Below are 21,220 nucleotides of genomic sequence, written 5' to 3' on the forward strand. Positions count from 1 at the left end.
CCATGATTCCCCTCTCCCTGCTCTCTTCTCATTTTCAGTTCACAACAGAGACTATATCAGAATCAGTCTTATCACCACTCACATAAGTCAAGATTTTTTTTGCGGCAGCAGCACAGTGCAATATATAAAATTATTACAAAACTGTACAAAAGTCTTGGGCAAAGCTAAAACGGAAGGCAGTTCAAAAATTCTATGAAAATACCTTGTCTTTCAGATCTTTTTCTTCTAAATTTTGTACATATCTAATCATTTTGTCGATAACAGGGTCTAGCATGGGCTGCAAAAAAAAATATGAAAAAAGTGGAGGTTAAATCCACAATGTTTACTCTGGATCAAATATCATACCTAGAATTTAGTCATGGACATTAGCCTGATGAATTTCCATTTTGTTCATTTGCAACGGGTTAATTTCCATTTTGGACTTGACTATTGTGTTTGAAGACTTTCATAACAGTACTTACCTGCACCACCATGGGATTTAGATATTCAGCACAGACACTCAAAGGCTGCACCAGTGCCGATACAGCCTAAAACAAAAAGAGTAAACAGTAAGTCCTTTAACAAGAAATTGGATTCATGTAATGTAATTAGTATATAGCTTCAAACTTCACAGCTGTATCAGCAGTCAGAGTCTGGGGAAGATGTATTAAAAAAAAATCAGTATTTTCCCTTCGAACATAGGCCCACAATGTTGGGCCGACCATGTAACCTACTCTAGAAACTGCCTAGAATTTCCCTACCGCTTAGCCCTCTATTTTTCTAAGCTCCATGTACCTATCTAAGAGTCTCTTAAAATACCCTATTGTATCTGCCTCTATCGCTGGCAGTGCATTCCATGCACCCACCACTCTGTGTGAAAAATTTACCCCTCTCATCCCCTCTGTACCTACTTGGCAAGCACCTTAAATCTATGCCTGTTCGTGTTAGCTATTTCAACCCTAGAAATAAGCCTCTGGCTATCCACACAACCAATGCCACTCATCGTCTTATACACCTCTGTCAATTCATCTCTCATCCTCCAAGAAGAAAGAGCCAAGTTCACTCAACCTATTTTTATAAGGCATGCTCTCCAATCCAGGTAACATCTTTGTAAATCTCCTCTGTACTCTATCAATAGTATCCACATCCTTCCTGCACTGAGGTGACCAGTACTGAACACAGTACTCCAAGTGTGGTTTAACCAAGGTCTTATATAACTGTAATATTACCTCACAGTTCTTGAATGCAATCCCATGGTTGATGGCCAACACACCCATATGCCTTCTTAACAACACTGTCAACCTGCACAGCAGCTTTGAGTGTCCTATAGACACAGACCCCAAAATCTCTCTGATCCTCCACAATGTCAACAGTCTTACTGTTAATATTATATTCTGTGTTCAAATATGACCTACCAAAATGAACTAGTTCACACTTATCTAGGGTGAACTCCATCTGCCACTTCTCAGCCCAGTTCTACGTCCTAGCCATGTCCCGCTGCAACCTCTGACACCCCTCCAGACTATCCACAACATCCCCAACCTTTATGTCAACAGCAAACTTACTAACCCACCTTCTACTTCTTCATCCAGGTCATTTATAAAAATTACAAAGAGGAGGGTTCCCAGAACAGGTCTCTGCGGAACACCAATGGTCACTGACCTCCATGCAGAATACCAACCATCTACAACCACCCTTTGCCTTCTGTAGGGAAGCCAAATCTGGATCCACAAAGCAAAGTCTCCTTAGATTTCATGCCTCCTTACTTTCTGAATGGAAGTAGTCCTTCCAGATAAGGCATTTAACATTGAAACTGAACTATCTTGATTGACCATGTTATGTAAATAAATAGAGCGATACAAAGCGATAAAGAGGTGATGCAAAACTATTAATAATCAATCAAAAGTTCAGGTAGTCAATTAAACGATCAGCACTAAATTGTACATAAAATATGTATGCATAAAGTGAACGCTATTAGAGCTCGGAGAGTTGAAGTTTGGATTTCAATTCCGCCATCATCTGTAAGGAATTTGCACATCCTCCCTGTGAAATGCTTGGGTTTCTCCAGGTGCTGCAGTTTCCTCCCACAATCCAAAGACATACAGGTTAGTAGGTTAATTATTCATTGTACACTGTCCCATGATTAAACTCGGGTTAAATCAGCACTGCTGGGTGGCACAGCTCGAAGGGCTGGAAGAGCCTATTCCAAGCTGTATCTCTAAAGTAAATAAAAAAAGTATTCCCAAATTACTGCTATGAAAATACTTACTGCAGTTTCTATATCCTCTGTGCCAAGCTTAAGTTGGATTGCTGAAAATCCACCCATTTCACCAAACTAGAAAATAAAATGAAACCAGCATCTAAATTGGTTCAACATCCAGATTTATAATAAAAATATGAAATACATATCAGTGATTCTAAATGTAAACAATTACACCGTACTATGGTGATGACTAGGAGTAACACACTGAATGAGCTGGACAAACACAGAACTTAAAGATTTTTTGCTGGATGTTACCAGCTTTTATTTTCCCTATCACCATTGCCAATACAGCTAAGACTGCATTATGCAATCCCATGCTACATAGAAAGGATATACTTTACAAAATATACTACCCTGTGGCAAAGCTCATAATATTAGTTAAGGAAAGAGAAACTGATTTCAGCGAAGTTGTTCAGTGAGGATTTAAAATTATGCCTGGACCTGTCTCAATATAGGAAAACAACGTAATATCATTTGATACTATTTGACTACAAAAAGTAGAGTCAAGATTTTCTTCAATATATTTTACCAACACTAAATATATGGTGTTTAAATATTTTTAAACTACAAATATTTCAATTACTAAAATTTAATTTTTAAAAATGGGACTAAATATTTAAATTATTAAATTCTGATAAACAAAGCCTGGAGTTTCAAGGAAGGTGTCAAACACTTAAAAGATTATGTTGAGCAGCACAACATCAAAGAGAAATTAATATAATGCCAATTGTTAAAATTTCTAACAAAATGCTTCTAGACTGAATGTTATTAACTTTTAAACAAAGCTTTCTAATTCAATATTAGCATGGAACCACAATGAACAATGACTGAAGTAGATTAGGAACACAATCAAACACTGGAAAGTGATTCGGTGAGCAAGTTTTATTAATAGGAATTGAGTTGAAAACATTGGCCTGGATTCTAATGGCCAGCAGCAAAGAGATGGCACTTGCTGCTCACCTCCAAGAAAAGTGTCCACAAAGAGCTAGCTCTCTATGTGGCACAGACCTCCATTTTTCCATCATCAGTTGCTGTCAGGTATCAGCTGAAAGGAGCCCCTGGCATGCAATCACAGTGATGCTATCAAGTGGCCTGAGCTGCCATTTAGATTGAAGACTTTCCACAGATGGCAAAGCAGGAAGGAAAAGGCACAATTTTTATTTTTAAATATTTAAATATTTTATAGACCATTAAATAAACACTGGAACATAAACATTAAAAAAGGAAAATTAAGCTACAGTGGATTCCGGTTAATTGGGACACATCTGGACCAGTACATTTTGGCCCAATTAAGCGGCTATCCCAATTAGCTAAAGTTTCATGGAAATAGTTAAAAGGCATAGAAGCAACAAACTGCTGTTTGAGTAACAATTTATGTATTTAAATGAAATGCAGAACAAATTAGAACACTACCAAAACCTCTACAGCAGTAAAAGACTGTGCATTAGTTTCTAATAGTTATCAACAGGAATTCATCTACTGTGTTCTTGCAATTGACTGCAAATGAACAAAATCAGTGCAGACACCTAGGGTAGTTAATGGATTGCCTTTATAAATGCTTTAGAACATTCTCCAAATCTTAATTTTCATTATAGCATTCAAGATTATTGTAAATACTGATGTAGTTCTTAACTTGTTGAAATAGTGAAATCATTTTTTTTCACTCCCACCTATTTCTGACACCTCCATGCCTGAATGTTTGAAACCGCAATGAGCAAAACTATTCTGAATTGTCTTACTGCTCATTTCTTGCCAACTATCAGTGATAATGATAACTTGTAACTATTTAAAAACTGATCACTCTAAGCAAGGCATAATGTCTAAAGGCCACACAAGTGCATGCAACTGGTACTAGCTACACACACAAAATGCTGGAAGAACTCAGCAAGCCAGGCAGTTTCAACAGAGGAAACAGTTGCTTCGGACCGAGACCCTTCATCAACACTTGTTAGAAAATTTTCGGCAAAAAGCCACTTGTCCCAATTAAGCAGCATAGTGTCTCAAATAAACAAGGGGAATCCTAGCTATTTTCTTGACTTATTTTTTGTTCTTTAGGAATTGTCCAAAATGGGCAGCTGCCCCTGATTAATTGATGGCCCAATTAACCAGAATCCACTGCATGTTTTTTTAAAATATTCATTGAATAGATTTGCTATCTGTTGCATATGCAAAATTTATTTGTAAACTAGAATCATAGCTCCATATGCCAGTATTGACTTATTTAACACCTCCGATAACAAAATGAAACATTTTCAGTGCAGTTTTTTCAATGAAAATACCTGGCCAGTATCTGAAATTTGCTAATTTCCCAATTACAAAGAGGTTGCTGTAAAACAAACAGCTTGAGGAAGAGGCTAACAGCAACTTCAGTATTTCCACTTTACATTCCATGAAGGAAAAGCCCTTGTCTGGTAAGGGTGAAGTGCTGAAATTTCTTCACTCCACTTTCATTTTACCAAGGCTTCCCAGGAAAAAGAATTAAGATTGAATATTTATTCTGATGCACACCATTGCACCCCATTTTGAATTAACAGATATACTCCTTGGTAATATTCTGCTTGCTAAAACTATTCATTAAAAATAAATCGTCTGAACTCCCTTGTGATTCTTCTGATAACCATTTGATTCTGACACCTTCTCAAGCTCACTTTAGCTGGTAGATGTTTGAAATTCTCCATTAAGTTGAAGAGAAGCTGCTTTCAATGACTCTAGGATGTGTAATTCTCAAATAAAATTCCAATAAATTGATGAATAAATTGGTCCTTTGGGAATGCAAAATTATTGTTCTCAATCCAATTTACTCCTTCGGATATTCTATGTATTGTCTAAACCAATGTGTTTAAATGTATTAGCAAAACTGTCTCCAATTTCTTTAGCAATCTCTATTTTTTTTACCATGTTCTCTTTACCATTAGTTTTTTAAACTGCGGCACTATTTCCGGACTATGACATATAAAACAATGGCAACAAATGAAGAGTTATTTGAAAAAGTTGGACCCAGCATATCTGCTGAACCTTCTTTGCTCTTTCATTCTACTTGCTTCGCATGATAACAATAGTTTTATAATTTCATCAAGTCCTTAAACTGACAAAAAAAAAATTAGGAATCTTAAATGATAACTTTTCGCTATCACTAACAGCTAAACATTCATTCTGTATACTTCATCCCTTCATCTAATACATTTTTAAATTGTTACGGTATGTTCTATTGCTTTTATGTCTTTTACCTGTGTTGCCTCTTCAGTTTGATTTATTTGGAAATCTTTCTTTTCAATCCCTATAGTAAGCCATTTAAACAAAAAATGCACCATCTTCTCCCACCATCTTCTATTTCCATTTTCTCTTTTAGTATAGTACTTTGAGTTCAAGTTTAATTATCATTCAATCACATATGAACACAGACAAACAAAACAGTGTTCCTCCAGGCCAAGGTGCAACACACATTACCAACAACACATAACACAAATAGCACATATGGCTATGATTTCAGAAAACAGTCACAAAGAAAAGATATAATATAGCCTTAGTCCTCGAGTGGCAAGACTGTAGTCCTGGTCCAGTTTGATCTTCCATCGAGTGAACACTGGAGGCAGCACCTACAGAAGGGACAACCCCAACCCCGTGTGGATTCCAGCGTGCTACACAAAGGCTCTTCCACACTACCTCAACATCTCCTCCCCTAGGCGACTGCAACAGGTGAGCCCGTGGCTTGGGCCTAGGCCTTGCCACAACCGAGACAACACAGCTCCCCCGCCAGTCTCACCAATGAACCGGACTTGCAGTACTCTGCATTACCAATGTCCAACAGGGTCTTGCAATCATAATAAAAACATCTAAGTCAATCACTCTCACTGCGCAACAAGACCAGGCAACAACACAACAACGGTACCCAATAAGTGAAGCCATGCCCACACCAGATTATTTACAACACTATCCATCAGGTTCCTCCATATTTGAGAAACAAGGGAAGAGAGCGAACAGAATGGAATGCCTACCCGATTAACCAGATCTATGAGCCAGCCATGAGGTTCCTGTAAAATAATCATGAAAATAAATTAAATCTATTAATAATTATACATCATTGATTCCAAGCAAGAGGTATACCAAATGATGTGATCAATTTACAAAACTAAATTTGGTTTCATAGGCTACATATTAAACTCAGTTATTGTGTCCAGGTATCCTGGTGCATAAATCATTCTAATTTATAATAGGCAAATTCAACAAATAGTTAAGGAAATGAATGGCATGTTTGAAGCTTTGTTTAGATTTATTTCTAATGAAGATTCATTAGAAATATTCATTAGGAATAATGAAGATTCATTTCTTTGTCCAGATTTATTTATCACAGGCACATCGAAACATACAGTGAAATGCACTTTTACTTGCGATACCAACCACCACTACCCAAGGCTGTGCTGGAAGCAACTCACAGACGTCGCCATACACTCATGTCCACAATGTTAAACAGAACAACACCAGCTGCAGCAACAACAAAACAAGACAACAGCAGCAAAACAAGCCCTTAACCCACCACCCACCCACTCACATACAGACCTCCAACCTCTGGACAGGCTGCTTCTGGGCCTCAAATCCATGGCCAGTGGTAGTGAAACCACCTCTGGATTTCTGCACAGCACTTTGGTCTCCTTACCTAAAGTGCTATAGTAGCACTGAAGGGAGGTATGGTAGCACAGTGGTTAGCTGAACACTAGAACAGCACCAGTGATCTGGGTGCAATTCCACTGCTGTCTGTAACAAGCTTGTACATTCTCTTGTGACCGTGTGGTTTCCTCTGGCTGCTCTGGTTTCCTCCCACATTCCAAAGACACAAGGTTAAGGTTAGTAAGTTGTGTTGGCATGCTATGTTGGCAACAGAAGTATGGCAACACTTGCGGGCAGGTCCTGGCACATCCTCAGATTGTGCTTGTCATGATACATTTCATTCTATGCTTCAATGAACATGTGATAAGCAAAGCTCATCTTTTTTATGAATTTTTTAAATAAGTTTCTACAATGCAACAAAAAAACAGTAAAGAAAAAGTTTATACAGTGCAAAACATATCAAATGTACAGTACATAACAGTTACGAAAAAGCACCCATAGTAGAAACGTATAAAATTAGTTGCCACCCCACCCCCCATCTAACTGCAAGCCAACCTTACGATATATAGAAAAGTTAATCAGAACTTTTATCACCACAGAGCTGTATTTATAAAAAGGTATATTGCCTACTACCTGAGATGTAATTTATTAATATATCAAAAAAACTGTAAATCTTAACTGAAAGAAGCTGGAAGAAAGGGATTTAAATGCAAAAGAAAAAAAGGAGGGATGAACCCTTAATCTAAATGAGAATATGAAAATATTCAAGAAAAGGTCCCCACACCTTTTGGAACTTTATGTCCGAATTAAGAAGTGAATAATGAGTCTTTGAAACGTGGACTTTCTTCTTTATATGAACCCATTGGGTAAAGGTTTAATATCCACTATTCGAGATATGTTAGCGATTTTGAGGCGAGCACCCTTTGACAAAATTAAAACTGCCTGGGAGCATGATTTAAATGTTCCTCTGTCTGATGAGGCCTGGGATTCAATTTCTTTATGTGCTCGCCACTATCTTTTACAGTTCAAGGTTGTACACAGGGCTCATATGTCTAAAACTAAATTAACGCGGTTCTATCCTGCTATTAATTCCTGTTGCGACAAGTGTAAAGGGGGCGAGGCTTCCCTTATTCATATGTACTGGGCTTGTCCTAGCTTGGAGAAATTCTGGAGAGATGTCCTTTTAACTTTATCCCATATACTTAATTGCTACTTGGAACCTAACTCTCTGATTGCTCTTTTTGGCACCTCGGGAGAAGCTGACACGCATCTAAGTCTGACTAAACGTCGTACATTGTCTTTTGCCTCTCTTTGGGCCAGACATGCAGTCCTTCTTGGGTGGAGAGATTTTGCCCCACCCACTCATGCTCAATGGCTCAGAGACATTATGTCCTGCTTAGACCTTGAAAAGCAAAGCTTATCTTTATCTAAGGAAATTGACTGGGCTAGTTTTATTTTGTATGAGAGGGTTTTCCTATTAAAAGCAGCCGAACAGTTTGGGTTTGTATTTCCTGGACTTTAGAAGAATGGCAGATAATCTTATTGAGACATACAAGATACTTACAGAGGGCACGAGACAGTAATTGTGGAATGCTTTCACTAATGTATGAGTTCCAAACAAGAGGATACACTGTAGTTACATGATAAAAGGATGGTTGGAAACATCAGAGGGTGCTGAATGTCTACTCCAGAAGATGGGGTATATTTCTGGAAGCTTAATCATTATATATGCTTAGGATAGAAGTAGATACCTTTCTAAAAGATCAGAGAATTGAAGGGTATGGGGAACTGACACAGAAGAGGAGTTGAGGCCAGCAGAGACCTGCATGATCAAGTTGAATAATGGTCAAGCTCGAGGGGGTTAGGTAGCTTATCCCTGGTTCTGATTCACTTATGTCTTACATCTACCTTTATCAAACAGATTAAACAATTTGTGAGCTTCTCTACTGTCAGCAGCAGTGGCAACATCAGCAATTACTGTCCATCTCTATGTGCCCTTGAGAAAATAATGTTGAGTTACCTTCTTGAACTGCTGCAGTCCTTCTATGAAGGTACTTCCTCGGTGCTGTTGGGTAGGGAGTTTTGTAATTCAGACTCACCATCAATGAAGCACCAGCAATACATTTCCATATCAAGAGCTCCCAAGTTTAAAACCATAAGACATTGGAGCAGGATTAGGCCATTTGGCCCATCGTGTCTGCTCTGCCATTCAATCATGTCTGATTTACTTTCCTACTCAACCCTATTCTCTTGCTTTTGCCCTGTAACCTTTGATACCCTTACTAATCAAGAACTTATCAAGCTCCACTTTAAAAATACCCAATCACCCTCCACAGCTGTGTGCAGAGGGATGAATTCTCAGATTCACCATCTTCTGGCTAAAGAAATTTCTCCTCATCTCTGTTCTCAGCGGATTTCTGTTCTGAGTCTGTGGTCATAGACTCTCCCACTATTGGATCTATCCTCTTCACGTTCACTCTATCTGGCAACTCTTTAAGTTATGATTTTTTTAAAAATTTGTATGAAGGGTTAAATGCAAAGTGAAAACAAGCCAATACCAAACCTGTAGCCAGTGTGGCAAACACAGTTATAGAGAAGTACAGCACATAATCAGGCCCTTAGGCCCATCTAGTCCATGCCAAAACCATTTAAAACTGCCTACTCCTATCGACTTGCTCATAGCCTTCCATATACCTACCATCCATATACCTATCCAAACTTCTCAAACTTTGAAATCAAGCTCTCATGCACTACTTGTGCTGGCAACTCATTCCACACTTTCATGACCCTCTGAGCGAAGAAGTTTCCCCTCATGTTCCTCTTAAACTTTTCACCTTTCACCCTTAACCCATGACCTCTGGTTGTAGTCCCATCAAACCTCAGTAGAAAAAGCCTGCTTGCATTTACCCTATGTATACCCTTCACAATTTTGCATACCTCTATCAAATCTCCTCTCAATCTTCTATATTCTAAGGAATCCAGTCCTAACCTATTCAATCTTTCCATATAACTCAAGTCCTCCAGATGCAGCAACATCCTTGTCAATTTTCTCTGTACTTTTACAACCTTGTTTAAATCTTTCATATAGGTAGGTGACCAAAACTACCCACAATATTCCAAAGTAGGCCTCATCCAAGCTGACGTAGTCATTTTGAATGTTCAGCATGAATCCAGTCCTACACACAGTATCCATACAGATGTATTTGTAATTTATGTTAGCAAAGATTTCAATTATTTTAAAAATTATAAATGAGACCCTGAGAGAGAACAGGAAGTTGAGGGACAATTATTCAACAATGCCAGATATTGCTAAGTCAATTGTCACAAAAGCATAATTTCTTATGGTGCATTAATAAACAGATTCTGTCCTGCCTATGCCTTAACTTGACTGTACAATAAGCCTAGACATTAAAAGAAACATACCATGGATGGGTAGTCTTGGAGTTCAGTCTATGTCTGGGTTGGTTAAGCACCCAAAAACAACTCTTAAAATGATTTTAGCACAAAGATTATCACAACTGAGATACACAAATAAATATTAACCAAAAATGGTTAGAATAGTGAGTCATGCCACATTTTATATTAGACTCGACAATGCAATGAAGTGGCATTCTAACGATATACAATGACTCCAAAGCTCAACATACCCACAAATAGTTACCTCGCTGCCTGACTCACCTTCTGCAAGTTGGCTGGTGGAGAGATGGCATACATTTTGCCATCTCCAAAAACATCTGCCCAATTTCTCTGGCACATTTTCATACGGTTCTTGAAATGGTACTCATTACCTGGATTGAAGGCCTGGAAAGTCAAACAATGATTTAATGCAAAATATCAAACAAAATCACTAAAATGCAATACACTGTCACTTTTTATCATGCAAATAAAAAGTTAATTCCAAGTACAAAAATAATTCTCAATACATATCCTAATCAGCATCATGACTTTGCTGTAATTTGCACTGGTTTTTCTTTGTTTCTCATGCATCCAACTGAAACTCAAGAGTTGTGAGAATTTAACTCTTGAGTGCACAGATTACTGTGCATAGTGAACCATCTTCAGGTAATAGAGAAGACTACAGGCCAAATGATTACCTTCACTTTCATGGATGTGTGCAGGTGCACAAAAACGTAGCAAATACACAGCAATAAAAAATTACCTATAATGAACCTTTGATGTTACTTGCATAAACTTCTACCACACATACAAGGACCATGAATGGTGTAGGGCCTTGAATACTGAAACAAATCTTAACTGAAGAATTGATGTACTGCTTTGGAGTTTATTAAATGGGTTTACCATAGCTGGGATAATACCTGCAAATTTCAGGACTGTGTCCTCTGGGTTGGTGCCTTCTTTAACACCTACATATTACTTTCCTTCTCTGCATCCATTTGTTTGACATAAACACCCCAACCATCTACAGATCTGAAATATCCTTGAGAAACTACTGCTTTCTCTACATTACAAAATGTAACAACATAATCAGGCCTCTCCGGCCTGTTTTACACACTTAAGAAAATCATGGCTAATCCAATATTTTCAATGTCCCCTTTGCACTGCCCTCGCACCCCCCCCCCCCCAAATCTCCCATATCTCTGACTTGCTGGCAGTTCAAATATCTGCCAATTATCATCCTAAATATATACAATAACTCCACTTCCATAGATCTGGCACAGAGAATTTCATGGACTCAGAAATATTGTACTTTTGCATTAATTAAGGGTCCCAATTTTCTAAAACTATGTAGCCTAGTTCATAAGAAGCATATTCTTGGCTTCTAAAAACCCTTAAGAATCCTGTAAGTTTCAATTAAGATCTTCTCTGTCTCACAAACTCCAACGAGCATACACCCAACCTACTAAATCATTCCTCAGAATGGGCAGGCAGTGCACACACTCTTACCTACAAAATTAGTGCTGAGATTGAGAGGGCTAAGAGCTTCAATTTCCTTGGTATGAACATCAATGGTCTGTTCTCTGTCCCGGTCCAACCATGTTAATGCCATGGCCAAATAAACTCACCAATGCTCTACTTCTTCAGGAGGCTAAAAGAATTTGGCATGTTACCATTGACCATTACTATTTTTTTATTGATGCACCACAGAATGTATTCTGCCTGGATGTGTAATGGCTTGGTATGGCAACTGCTCCGCACGTGACCACAAGAAACTGCAGAGAATTGTGGACACAGCTCAGCACATTAGAGGAACCAGCCTCCCCTCCATTGACACTCTCTTTATTTCTTACTGCCCCAGTAAATCAGGCAACAATAATCACCAACCCAGACGTTTTCTCTTTTCCCCTCTCCCATTGGGCAGAAGATACAAAAGCCTAAACGCATGTACCATCAGGCTCAAGGACTGCTTCTGTCCCACTGTTATCAGACTCCTGTATAGACCTTTCACATGATAAGATGGATTCTTGGCCTCAATCCACTTCATTATGATCTTACACTTCATATTTTATATGCACTGCAGTTTACCAGTAGCTTTTACACTTTATTCTGCATTATTATTGTTTCATCTTATTCTAGCTTAATGCAATCTTTAAAAAAATTGATCTGTATAAATAGAATGTAACAAAAGCTTTTCACCATGTATTGGTACATGTGAAACAATAAACCAGTACACTAAACCCTTCATCCTAGGAATCAACTCAGTGAACCTTCTCTGCATTGCTTCCACTGCAAATACATCCTTCCTGAAGTTCAGAGACCAAAACTGTTACTAGTGCTGTCTCACTGTCATCCTATAAATGTTGCATCAAAACTATCCATTGTAATAAAGGCCAAAATTCTATCTGCTTTCCTAGTTACTGTAGCTAAATGCCAACCTTCTGTGATTTATATACTGAGGACCTTGATCTCTTTGATGGTTTGCATTCCAGCACTTGAGTAATAATTTTATTTTCTTTTTATGCTTCCTTCCGAAGTAGATAACTGCACATTTTCCCACATAATATTCCATCTGCCAACTTATTGCCTGTTCAGTTGATTTACTTTGATCCCTTTGATGGTTGTTTCCTCCTGACAATATGCTAAATAATTGAATGAGAATACGACAATAGTGGCTTTTGATGGTATAAATGGCAACCTACCATGGTGAGTACTCCCATAAGGCTGATCGGAATTGGGTCTTGTTTGACTCGTGCTGCAACCAGATCCACTAAAAGCATGACCATGTTGTAGATTCCCTCGTGGATTTCAGTACCCCATTTATGCACAGCACTTGAAGTTAGTAACTGCAGAAATTGTCAAGCAAGGCTGAATCAGTAACTCAATTATTTATAATCTGATTAATAAAACTTCAGTGATAAATCAACTGATAAATTCAAGAGTCCATGGTTCAATTTTAGACTAATGTTTAAAATATTATAGTTTATTACAATTTTCTGTAATTTTATATCATTAAAGTGACATACTGAAAACACAGCAAATCTCAAATGTTCAAAGTAAATTTATTACCAAGTTTAATAAAGATCTGTTCTGTTTCTTACCCTGAAAATGCAAGTATTTGTTAAAAAAAACTAACATGAAAAATAGTTCAATCCTACAAGTTAGAATACTGGTAGGATTTTATTTTATGCTAGTAATTTGTAAATTCCTAAATTACTTATTTTACCTTTTTAAAAGCTTCTGGCATACATCGGTCTATAAATCGTTTACAATTTTCATCAGCATCGGCAAGACCTGCAACAATCACATATATAAATCATAGAATCAGAGAGAACAAAAGATCCCTGGTGGGCACATAATTGGCACAATAAAAATTTTGGAGAATTATACCTGCCTGACTTCTTTATGCATCCTCTCAGGATACAGAACAGATTCTTCTTTTTTTTTAACTTATGTTTTAATATAAAGAGTTTGCTAGAGAGCCAATGATGGTCATGGCTATACAAAAATTCTGGGCTTAGTTTCACCAAATCCTATTCTTGCCATATTTTGAGTTTGTATCAGAATTAACCCTGCTCTAATTTCTTTTCTCCCCTCTGAGAGAAGTGTATTTTTCTACCCATATATAAAAATGTCATATTATCCTGATCACTCATCTATTGAGAAACCAAATTCTTTTGTACTGCAACATTGTTTTGCCTCACATGGAAAAATAATTTACTTTTCTTTTTATTCTCCCCTACAAAATAGATAACCAACACAAATTCCCACATTATATTCCATCCATCAACTTCTTGCCCATTCACTTATGCTGCTCCCTTTGTGGACTGTTTCTTCTTCACAATACTCTAGTTGAGAAGCTTACGCTATACAGAAGCATAATATTTGTTTTCAAGGCCCAGCAGCCTTTGCAGTAGAAAGGAGGAGCTCTGCAGAGTTTAAAACTTGTTCAAGTGTCCCTGAGGATGATGCCTGTGGCAAGTCTGTCCAGATGCAGCTCTTAAATGAACATTTTAAACAGCTGGAGCTAGATGCACTTAAGATCATCCACATTGCTGAAAACATCATAGGGAAGTTTTAGTGCAGTGGTCACTTCTGGAGTACCCGATTCCCTTGTGCCATTTTAAGTATACCATTTTGGATACTGCCGTACTGCCGGGGGGTGGGGGGGTTGGATGTGGGAATGACAGATCAGAAGACAGCAGCAGGCGCCATGTTTGTGACACCAATACTGACTCTGAGGCTGGGAACTGGGGCTGAGGAGGAGATAGAAAAAAAAGGATCAGCCATGATTGAATGGTGGAGCAGACTCGATGGGCCAGACGGCCTAATTCTGCTCCTATGTCTTATGGTCTAATTCAAAACCAATAAGGTCAATAGACATGACAGACAGCAGCATAGCAGGAAATGAAGAAGGTCTTGGATTAAGTTACATTTATTTTAATGCAAGAGGCCTTATAGGAAAGATACTGACGTGGTTAGAGGAATGGCTGACATGCAGGAGGCAGTGAGTTGGAATAAAAGGAGCCTTTTCCGTTTGGCTGCCAGTGACTTGTGGTGTTCCTCAGGGCTCAGTTTTGGGACCGCTACTTTTCATATTGTTGGTCATTAATTTGGATAATGGAATTGATGGCTTTGTGGTAAAGTTTGTAGATGATATGAAGATAGGTGGAGGGGTAGGTAGTGCTGAGGAAGCACTGCAATTGTAGCAGGACTTAGACAAATTGGAAATGGGCAAAAGAAGTGGCAGATGGAATACAACGTTGGGAAATTTATGATAATGCATTTTGTTAAAAAGGAACAATAGTGCAGACTATTATCTAAATGGGGAGAAGGTTCAAACATCAGAGGTGTCCTTGTGCAAGACTCCCAGAAGGTTCATTTACAGGCTGAGTCTATGGTAGAGAAGGCAAATACAATGTTGGCATTTATTTCAAGGGGAATTGAATATAAAAGGAAGGAGATAATGCTGAGCCTTTATAAGACACTAGTCAGGCTGTACTTGGAGTACTGTCAACAGTTTTGGGCCCCATATCTCAGAAAGGATGTGTTGTCATTGGAGAGAAACCAGGGGAGATTCATGAGGATGATTCCAGGAATGAAGGGGTTAACATATGAGGAAAGTTTGGCAGCTTTGGGCCTGTACTCACTGGAATTTAGAAGAATGCAAAGGGATCCCACTGAAACCAACCAAATGTTGAAAGGACTAGATAGGACGGATGTGGAGAAGATGCTTCCTATGGTGGGGGTATCCTGAACTAGAGGGCTCAAAATTGAGGGGTAACCTTTTACAACAGAGGATATGGCAAGAAGGCATGTGAATGGGGTTGAGTGGGATCCAGGATCAGCCATGATGGAATAGTGAAGCAGACTTGAGGGGCTGAATGGCCTACTTCTGCTTCAATATCTTTTGGTCTTTTGGCCTGACAGGCAAGGAAGATCAACTCAGGGGCATACATTATACGGGATACTATAAGCATTTCAGAAATATGGCTAAGGGAGGTCTAAACTGGCAGCTAAAAGTTCCAGGGTACTGGTACTACAAGCGGGATAGAGATGGAAGAAAGGGGAAATTACATTTCTGATCAGTAAGATCATCATTGCCTTAATCAAAAATTAAATTACTGAGCAACACACACAAAATGCTGGTGGAAATTACTGAGGATTGTTCGATTAGACCTTATGGATGGAGGTGAATATTAAGAGGATGGTCAGCTTGATATAATTGTGCTATAGATTCCTAATAGTAAATGAGAATTAGAGGAATAAATGGGCAGTGTGATTACAGAAAGTTAAAGGATAATTAGGTTGTCATAGTAGATTATAACTGTCACAGTCCCAAGGATTTGTTAATTATATTCAGGAAAGCTTCATCATGCAATATATTGGTAACCTACTAGAGAGGGCAAGCTTGTCTACTCTTGGGAAATGGGGTATGACAAGTAATTGAGGTGTCAGTGGGTGAGCGCTTTTGGACCAGATTACTAGATTTAAAATAGTTATGAAAAAGGACAGAACTGATCTACAGGTTCAAGTTCTTAATGTCATTAATTTTGATGGTAGAGGGAAACCTGGATGACAAAGGATATTACCTATTTATTGAGATCCAGTGTGGTAGGTCTTTGGACTAGAGGAAACTGGAGAACTCGGAGGAAACCCACGTTGTCACGGGGAGAACACACAGACTCTTTATAGGCAGTGGCGGGATTTGAACCTAGGTTGCCTGTACTGTAAAATGTTGTGCTAACCACTGCGCTACTGTGCTGCCCACATTAAGCCTGTGGTCAGGAAACAAGGAGTTATGGGTCAGGTACAGATATCTGGGAGCAAGTGAATACCAAAGGGATTGTGAAATCAGAATGCAAAAGAGGGGGCATCAGATAGCTTTGGCAGAGAAGATTAAGGAGAATGCCAAGTTATTTTAAGTACATTAAGGGAAAATTGTACTGAGAGAATAGGGCCCTTCAAAAACCAAAGTGGACATCTTTTTGTGGAGTGACAGGAGGTGTACGAGGTCCTCAATGAATATTTCCCTTGCTTTACCATTGAGAAAAACAAGAAGACTTTGAGATAGTTAATGGGGAGGGGGGGGGGGGAGGTCTTGCTAGGCATGTGAATGTTATTAGGATAGTCTGTTTTAACATCTTAAAATGCATGAAGGTAGATAAATGTCTAGGACCTGCTCAGAATATTGTGGGAAACTAGAGAAGAAATTGCAGAAGCCTTGGTTAAAATATACGTATCATTAGCGATATGTAGAGCCAGAGACTGAAGAGTAGCTTCACTTAAGATGGGCTGTAAAGAAAAACTTGGTAACTATAGCTAGTAAGCCTAACCTCTGTGGTAGACAAGTTAACTGAAGTGTTGGATTAGGGTGCAAGATTGTTATTTTTCTTGCAGTTTAGCTTTCCTTTGCTTGTGATAATCACCTATATGTGTGCCATTGTTAATGCTCCACTCTGCCTCCTCCTGTTAGTGCTTGTGTCAATCAACATAACAGTCTAAAATGTTTAGGAGTCTCTTTTTTTCATTATTTGCATCAACCACTTCACATGATAGTGAGTTCCACATTCTCACTCTAATGCTACAGGGGGAAAAAAAAGAATGCTTTTCACCCATTTCTTCCTTTGTCTAATTTTCCATTGTACTAGTTCAGTGCTGGAAACTAAAGCATGTTATTTCTGGTCCAGATACTGAACAGGGGAAAAAGTGCTGATGTGACTTGCCAACTCAAACGTTCTATGGAACTTACCAAGCCGTGCAAGGTACGTGGATGCTATCAGGCACTTGCCCAGTGATTCTTCACGTTTGTAAGGGATAGACCAGTGATCAGTGAACACACGACTTTCCAATTCATACAAATTTGTGGTTGGAAATTCAATGGTTCCGGAACAGTTTCCATTTTCATCACTGCTTCTCTGCAACAAGAGACAACAATTAATATTAACTATCTACTGTATTTGAACATTCCTTCTCATGTTATCTTTTTTCCAGTTTCCCCCTAGGAAAGGTAGATAGCAGGTGTCCTCAGGTACCAAGTATACTGCACAATTATTTTTAAACAAATTAGTTACTAACTTTAATCTGAACAACTGTTATACTAAGTACTTTTGTAATTTGAACAGCTAGACATTTGTAGGCCAGTTGTTAGCTGTTATGTACCTCCTGAATATTAGCACTTAACCTCCATTTGCTGGGAATCAGTTGAAGCAGCATTCAATAGTTACTTTGGCATGTGGCAGCTCCAACCATTTACAAGGAACATAAGTCAAACAAAGTGAGTCATTCAACCACATCAAATACAATGATTAGAATATTTAAACTGTCAGAGGTAAACAGTGTAAAAGTGAATTGCAAGGAGATCAAAATCCTGTATTAATCCTGAGTCTGCCATTTTAAATATTTAAAATGAATTATTCCAAGAATTTATAAGGAGTTTTGTTTTTAATGCACAAGATGCACAATTTTGTCAGTACGAAGAACGTGACCCAAAAATGCCAACAGTAAGGCTCCATTACTTTGGAATCCAATTTGAATACATCATGAATTGCTCATGCATACATTACATTTTAGGGCTATTTGATCAGCTCCAATCACAGCACTTTCCGCTAAAATCTTGCGTCCTTGCTACAGATTCAATAGAAGTACAAATTTGAAATGCTCCAGAAGACTGCTGGACTTACAATTTTCAGAAAGGTATTACACTGTGTCATCTCAATATAGTATATTCGAGTCATTAACAATCTTCTCTGTGGAGACTCTAAGATAAGAATGCTCCATCTCTTGCATTGGGCAAAATATTTTCAAAGTTACTTAGCAAATAAGAACTGGAACATAAGTTTATATATCAAGCATCAATTTATGGTAGTGCTACTAAAGTGGCATGCAAATCCCTGTAAGGACTTCCATCCGCATAAAAAACAGCAGTGGCCCATGCAGCCGCTCAATCGTGCTCTGGTATCTAATAAGAACAGCACTTAACTCACTGTTGTTCTCAAATCCTTTTCTATAGAGCTCTCAATCCTTAACACAAGAGATTCTGCAGATGCTGGAAATGTTGAGCAAAATATACAAAATGCTGGAGGGACCTGTCAAGCTAGGCATCATAATGAGGAGAATACACAGTTGATGTTTTGGGCAGAGACTCTTCATCAGGACACCTAATGAAGGGTCACAGCCTGAAACTTCAACTGTTTATTCCCCTCTGTAGATGTTACCTGCTTTGCTGAAACCCTCAATCTTTGATGCATTTGTGCAAGATTTTAAGTCAGTTTAAATAATTTAACATTGCATTTGCAGCTCAAGTTAGAAAATTACAGAAACCTTGAAAGAAATTCTCCCATGTTAATTTTAAATTTGATACTGTAGAAATAGATGTAGAAATCAGGTTTTTCATGTCACTTTTGAAATTGTCAAATTGTTCTGGGATCTCTAGCCTTCAACTCAGGTACACCTAAGTCATTGATCTCTCCTTATCTCGATCAATAAATATAAACATTACTCTTTTAACAATTTTGTTTGTTTTTGCCTACAACTCAACAAAAGCCTAATCTCACCAAAATCCCGTACACTTGCAGCAATACTTCTTTACTTTCATTCTCCATTGTTGTAACAAAGGCTGCCAAATTCCCATTGCCTTCCTAATTATTTGCAGCACCTGCAAGCTCACTTTCACTCTCTTGTGCTTGGATGCCCAATCTCTTCAAATATTTGTTATCATACAATATAAACAATGTTTTCTGCTTTCCTAGTCATCCTACCAAAATGTATAATCTCACATTTCCCAACAATGTGCTCCTTTTGCCCACTCACTCCATGTCAATTATTAAACCTATTATATTGTGCAATCCCATACACCCTAACTTACTTTCTCACCAGGGTGGGGAGGGGTGGGTATGACAGTCTAGAAAAAATTATGGGAAATGACTGATAAATTACACCAACCAGCAAGTAAACTTGTTTAATTCCAAGTTATTCTGCTATAAACAATCATTATTTTCAAGGGCCTCCATACTGGACACTTAAACCTACAGGGTATTAAAGCAATGTGAGAACAAACACTTGCAAGCACACATTCTAATTTGGTTCTGCCAATTCTGCATAATCAGAAGTGTCATATCTGACCATATAAAAATATGCACAGGACTGAGATAGATCAGCTGGTTGATTGCTTTTGTGACAACAACTTCACACTAAACATCAGCAGGACTAAGTAACTGTACATGAACTTCAGGAAGGGGAAGCTGGGAGAATATACCCAGTCATTATTAAGGGAGCAGTGGAAAGGGTGAGCAGCTTTAAGTTTCTGAGTGTCAACATCTCAAAGGATCTAATCTGGGGCTAACATTACTGACTGGGGACAGAGTGGGGAGTTAGGGGTCAAGTTAGTGTTTAGGGTCAAAGATGAGGGAAGGTTAGGTCAAGCCTGAGTCTAGGGCTCCGCTCCATGCTCCACATTCGAAGGGTACCAACGTGGATGTTCAACCAAAAACATCTGTAGATGGATGTCAAGCCAGTAAGTGCTGTGGATGAAGACCAGTGAAGACGAGAGTTGACAGTGCCTCAGGATGGCAAGATCTGAGGGATCTATTATCTGTGCGGGCTGGAAACACAAGGGCTAGTAACTCTTTAGGTTAATGAGTCCAGCGTTCAAGGTCCTATCATCCGTGCGTTTTGGGTTCAATATGGCAGGTTGAAACCTGAAGACCAATAAGCCCAAGGGTCTGTGAGTCTGCAAGTCTGCTGGAGACTGGAGGTCCAGAAGCAGCTTGTCCTGGGTTTGGAGGACAGTCTGTATTTGTGAATGGAGTGGGTGGGTAGGTGGAGAGGGAGTAAGGAAAGGGGCTTGTTTTGCTGTCATTGTTTTGTCGCTGCTGTACTGTTGTTGTTGCTTGTGGTGTTCTGCTGAAAATTATGAGTGTGCTATGATGCATCAGAATATGTGGCGATACTTGCAGGCTGCCCCTAGCACATCCTTAGGTTGTGCCGGCTGTTCATTCATTTCACCGTCTGTTTCCATGTACGTGTTAAGTAGATAAACGTATCTGCAATCATAAAGAAGGCACACCAGCAGCTCTACTTCATTAGGAATTTGAAGTGATTTACTATGTCACCAAAGAGTCTTGCAAATTTCTAAGGATGTATAGTAGATAGATAGATAGATAGATAGTAGAGAGGATTGTGACTGGCTGCCGAAAATAGTATCTGCAAACTACAGGATTGCAAGAGGCTGCAGAATGTCATGATTTCAGACAGCTCCATCATGGGAAAAACCTTTCTACCATTGAGGACATCTTCCAGAGGCAGTGCCTCAAGAAGGTGGCACCTATCATTAAGAACCCTCACCATCTGGGACATGCCTTCGTCTTATTCCTAGCATCAAGGAGGTGATACAGGATCCTGAAGACCCACACTCAATGATCCAGAAACAGCTTCTTTCCCTCCACCATCGGATTTCTGGTCTTTTATTATTATTCC

General features: G+C 38.7%; 1 protein-coding gene across 4 annotated transcripts in view; it reads right to left on the reverse strand.

The window, feature by feature from the left end:
- usp24 (ubiquitin specific peptidase 24) overlaps positions 1 to 21,220 on the reverse strand; it is a 222,592-nt gene that overhangs the window by 168,341 nt on the left and 33,031 nt on the right. For 2 of the 4 annotated variants that reach the window (XM_073062878.1, XM_073062877.1), the window contains exons 2-10: positions 17,496 to 17,661; positions 13,470 to 13,537; positions 12,946 to 13,089; positions 10,526 to 10,648; positions 8,868 to 8,912; positions 6,238 to 6,273; positions 2,249 to 2,314; positions 462 to 527; positions 203 to 277 (exon numbers count right to left, since the gene is read on the reverse strand). In XM_073062878.1, coding sequence (XP_072918979.1) covers positions 203 to 277; positions 462 to 527; positions 2,249 to 2,314; positions 6,238 to 6,273; positions 8,868 to 8,912; positions 10,526 to 10,648; positions 12,946 to 13,089; positions 13,470 to 13,537; positions 17,496 to 17,661 — 789 coding nt within the window. The remainder of the gene's footprint in view (positions 1 to 202; positions 278 to 461; positions 528 to 2,248; positions 2,315 to 6,237; positions 6,274 to 8,867; positions 8,913 to 10,525; positions 10,649 to 12,945; positions 13,090 to 13,469; positions 13,538 to 17,495; positions 17,662 to 21,220) is intronic. The other 2 variants (XM_073062880.1, XM_073062879.1) reach the window with 1 other exon arrangement.

Source organism: Hemitrygon akajei, chromosome 12, assembly GCF_048418815.1.
Source record: "Hemitrygon akajei chromosome 12, sHemAka1.3, whole genome shotgun sequence".
In the NCBI taxonomy this organism is placed as follows: Eukaryota; Metazoa; Chordata; class Chondrichthyes; order Myliobatiformes; family Dasyatidae; genus Hemitrygon; species Hemitrygon akajei.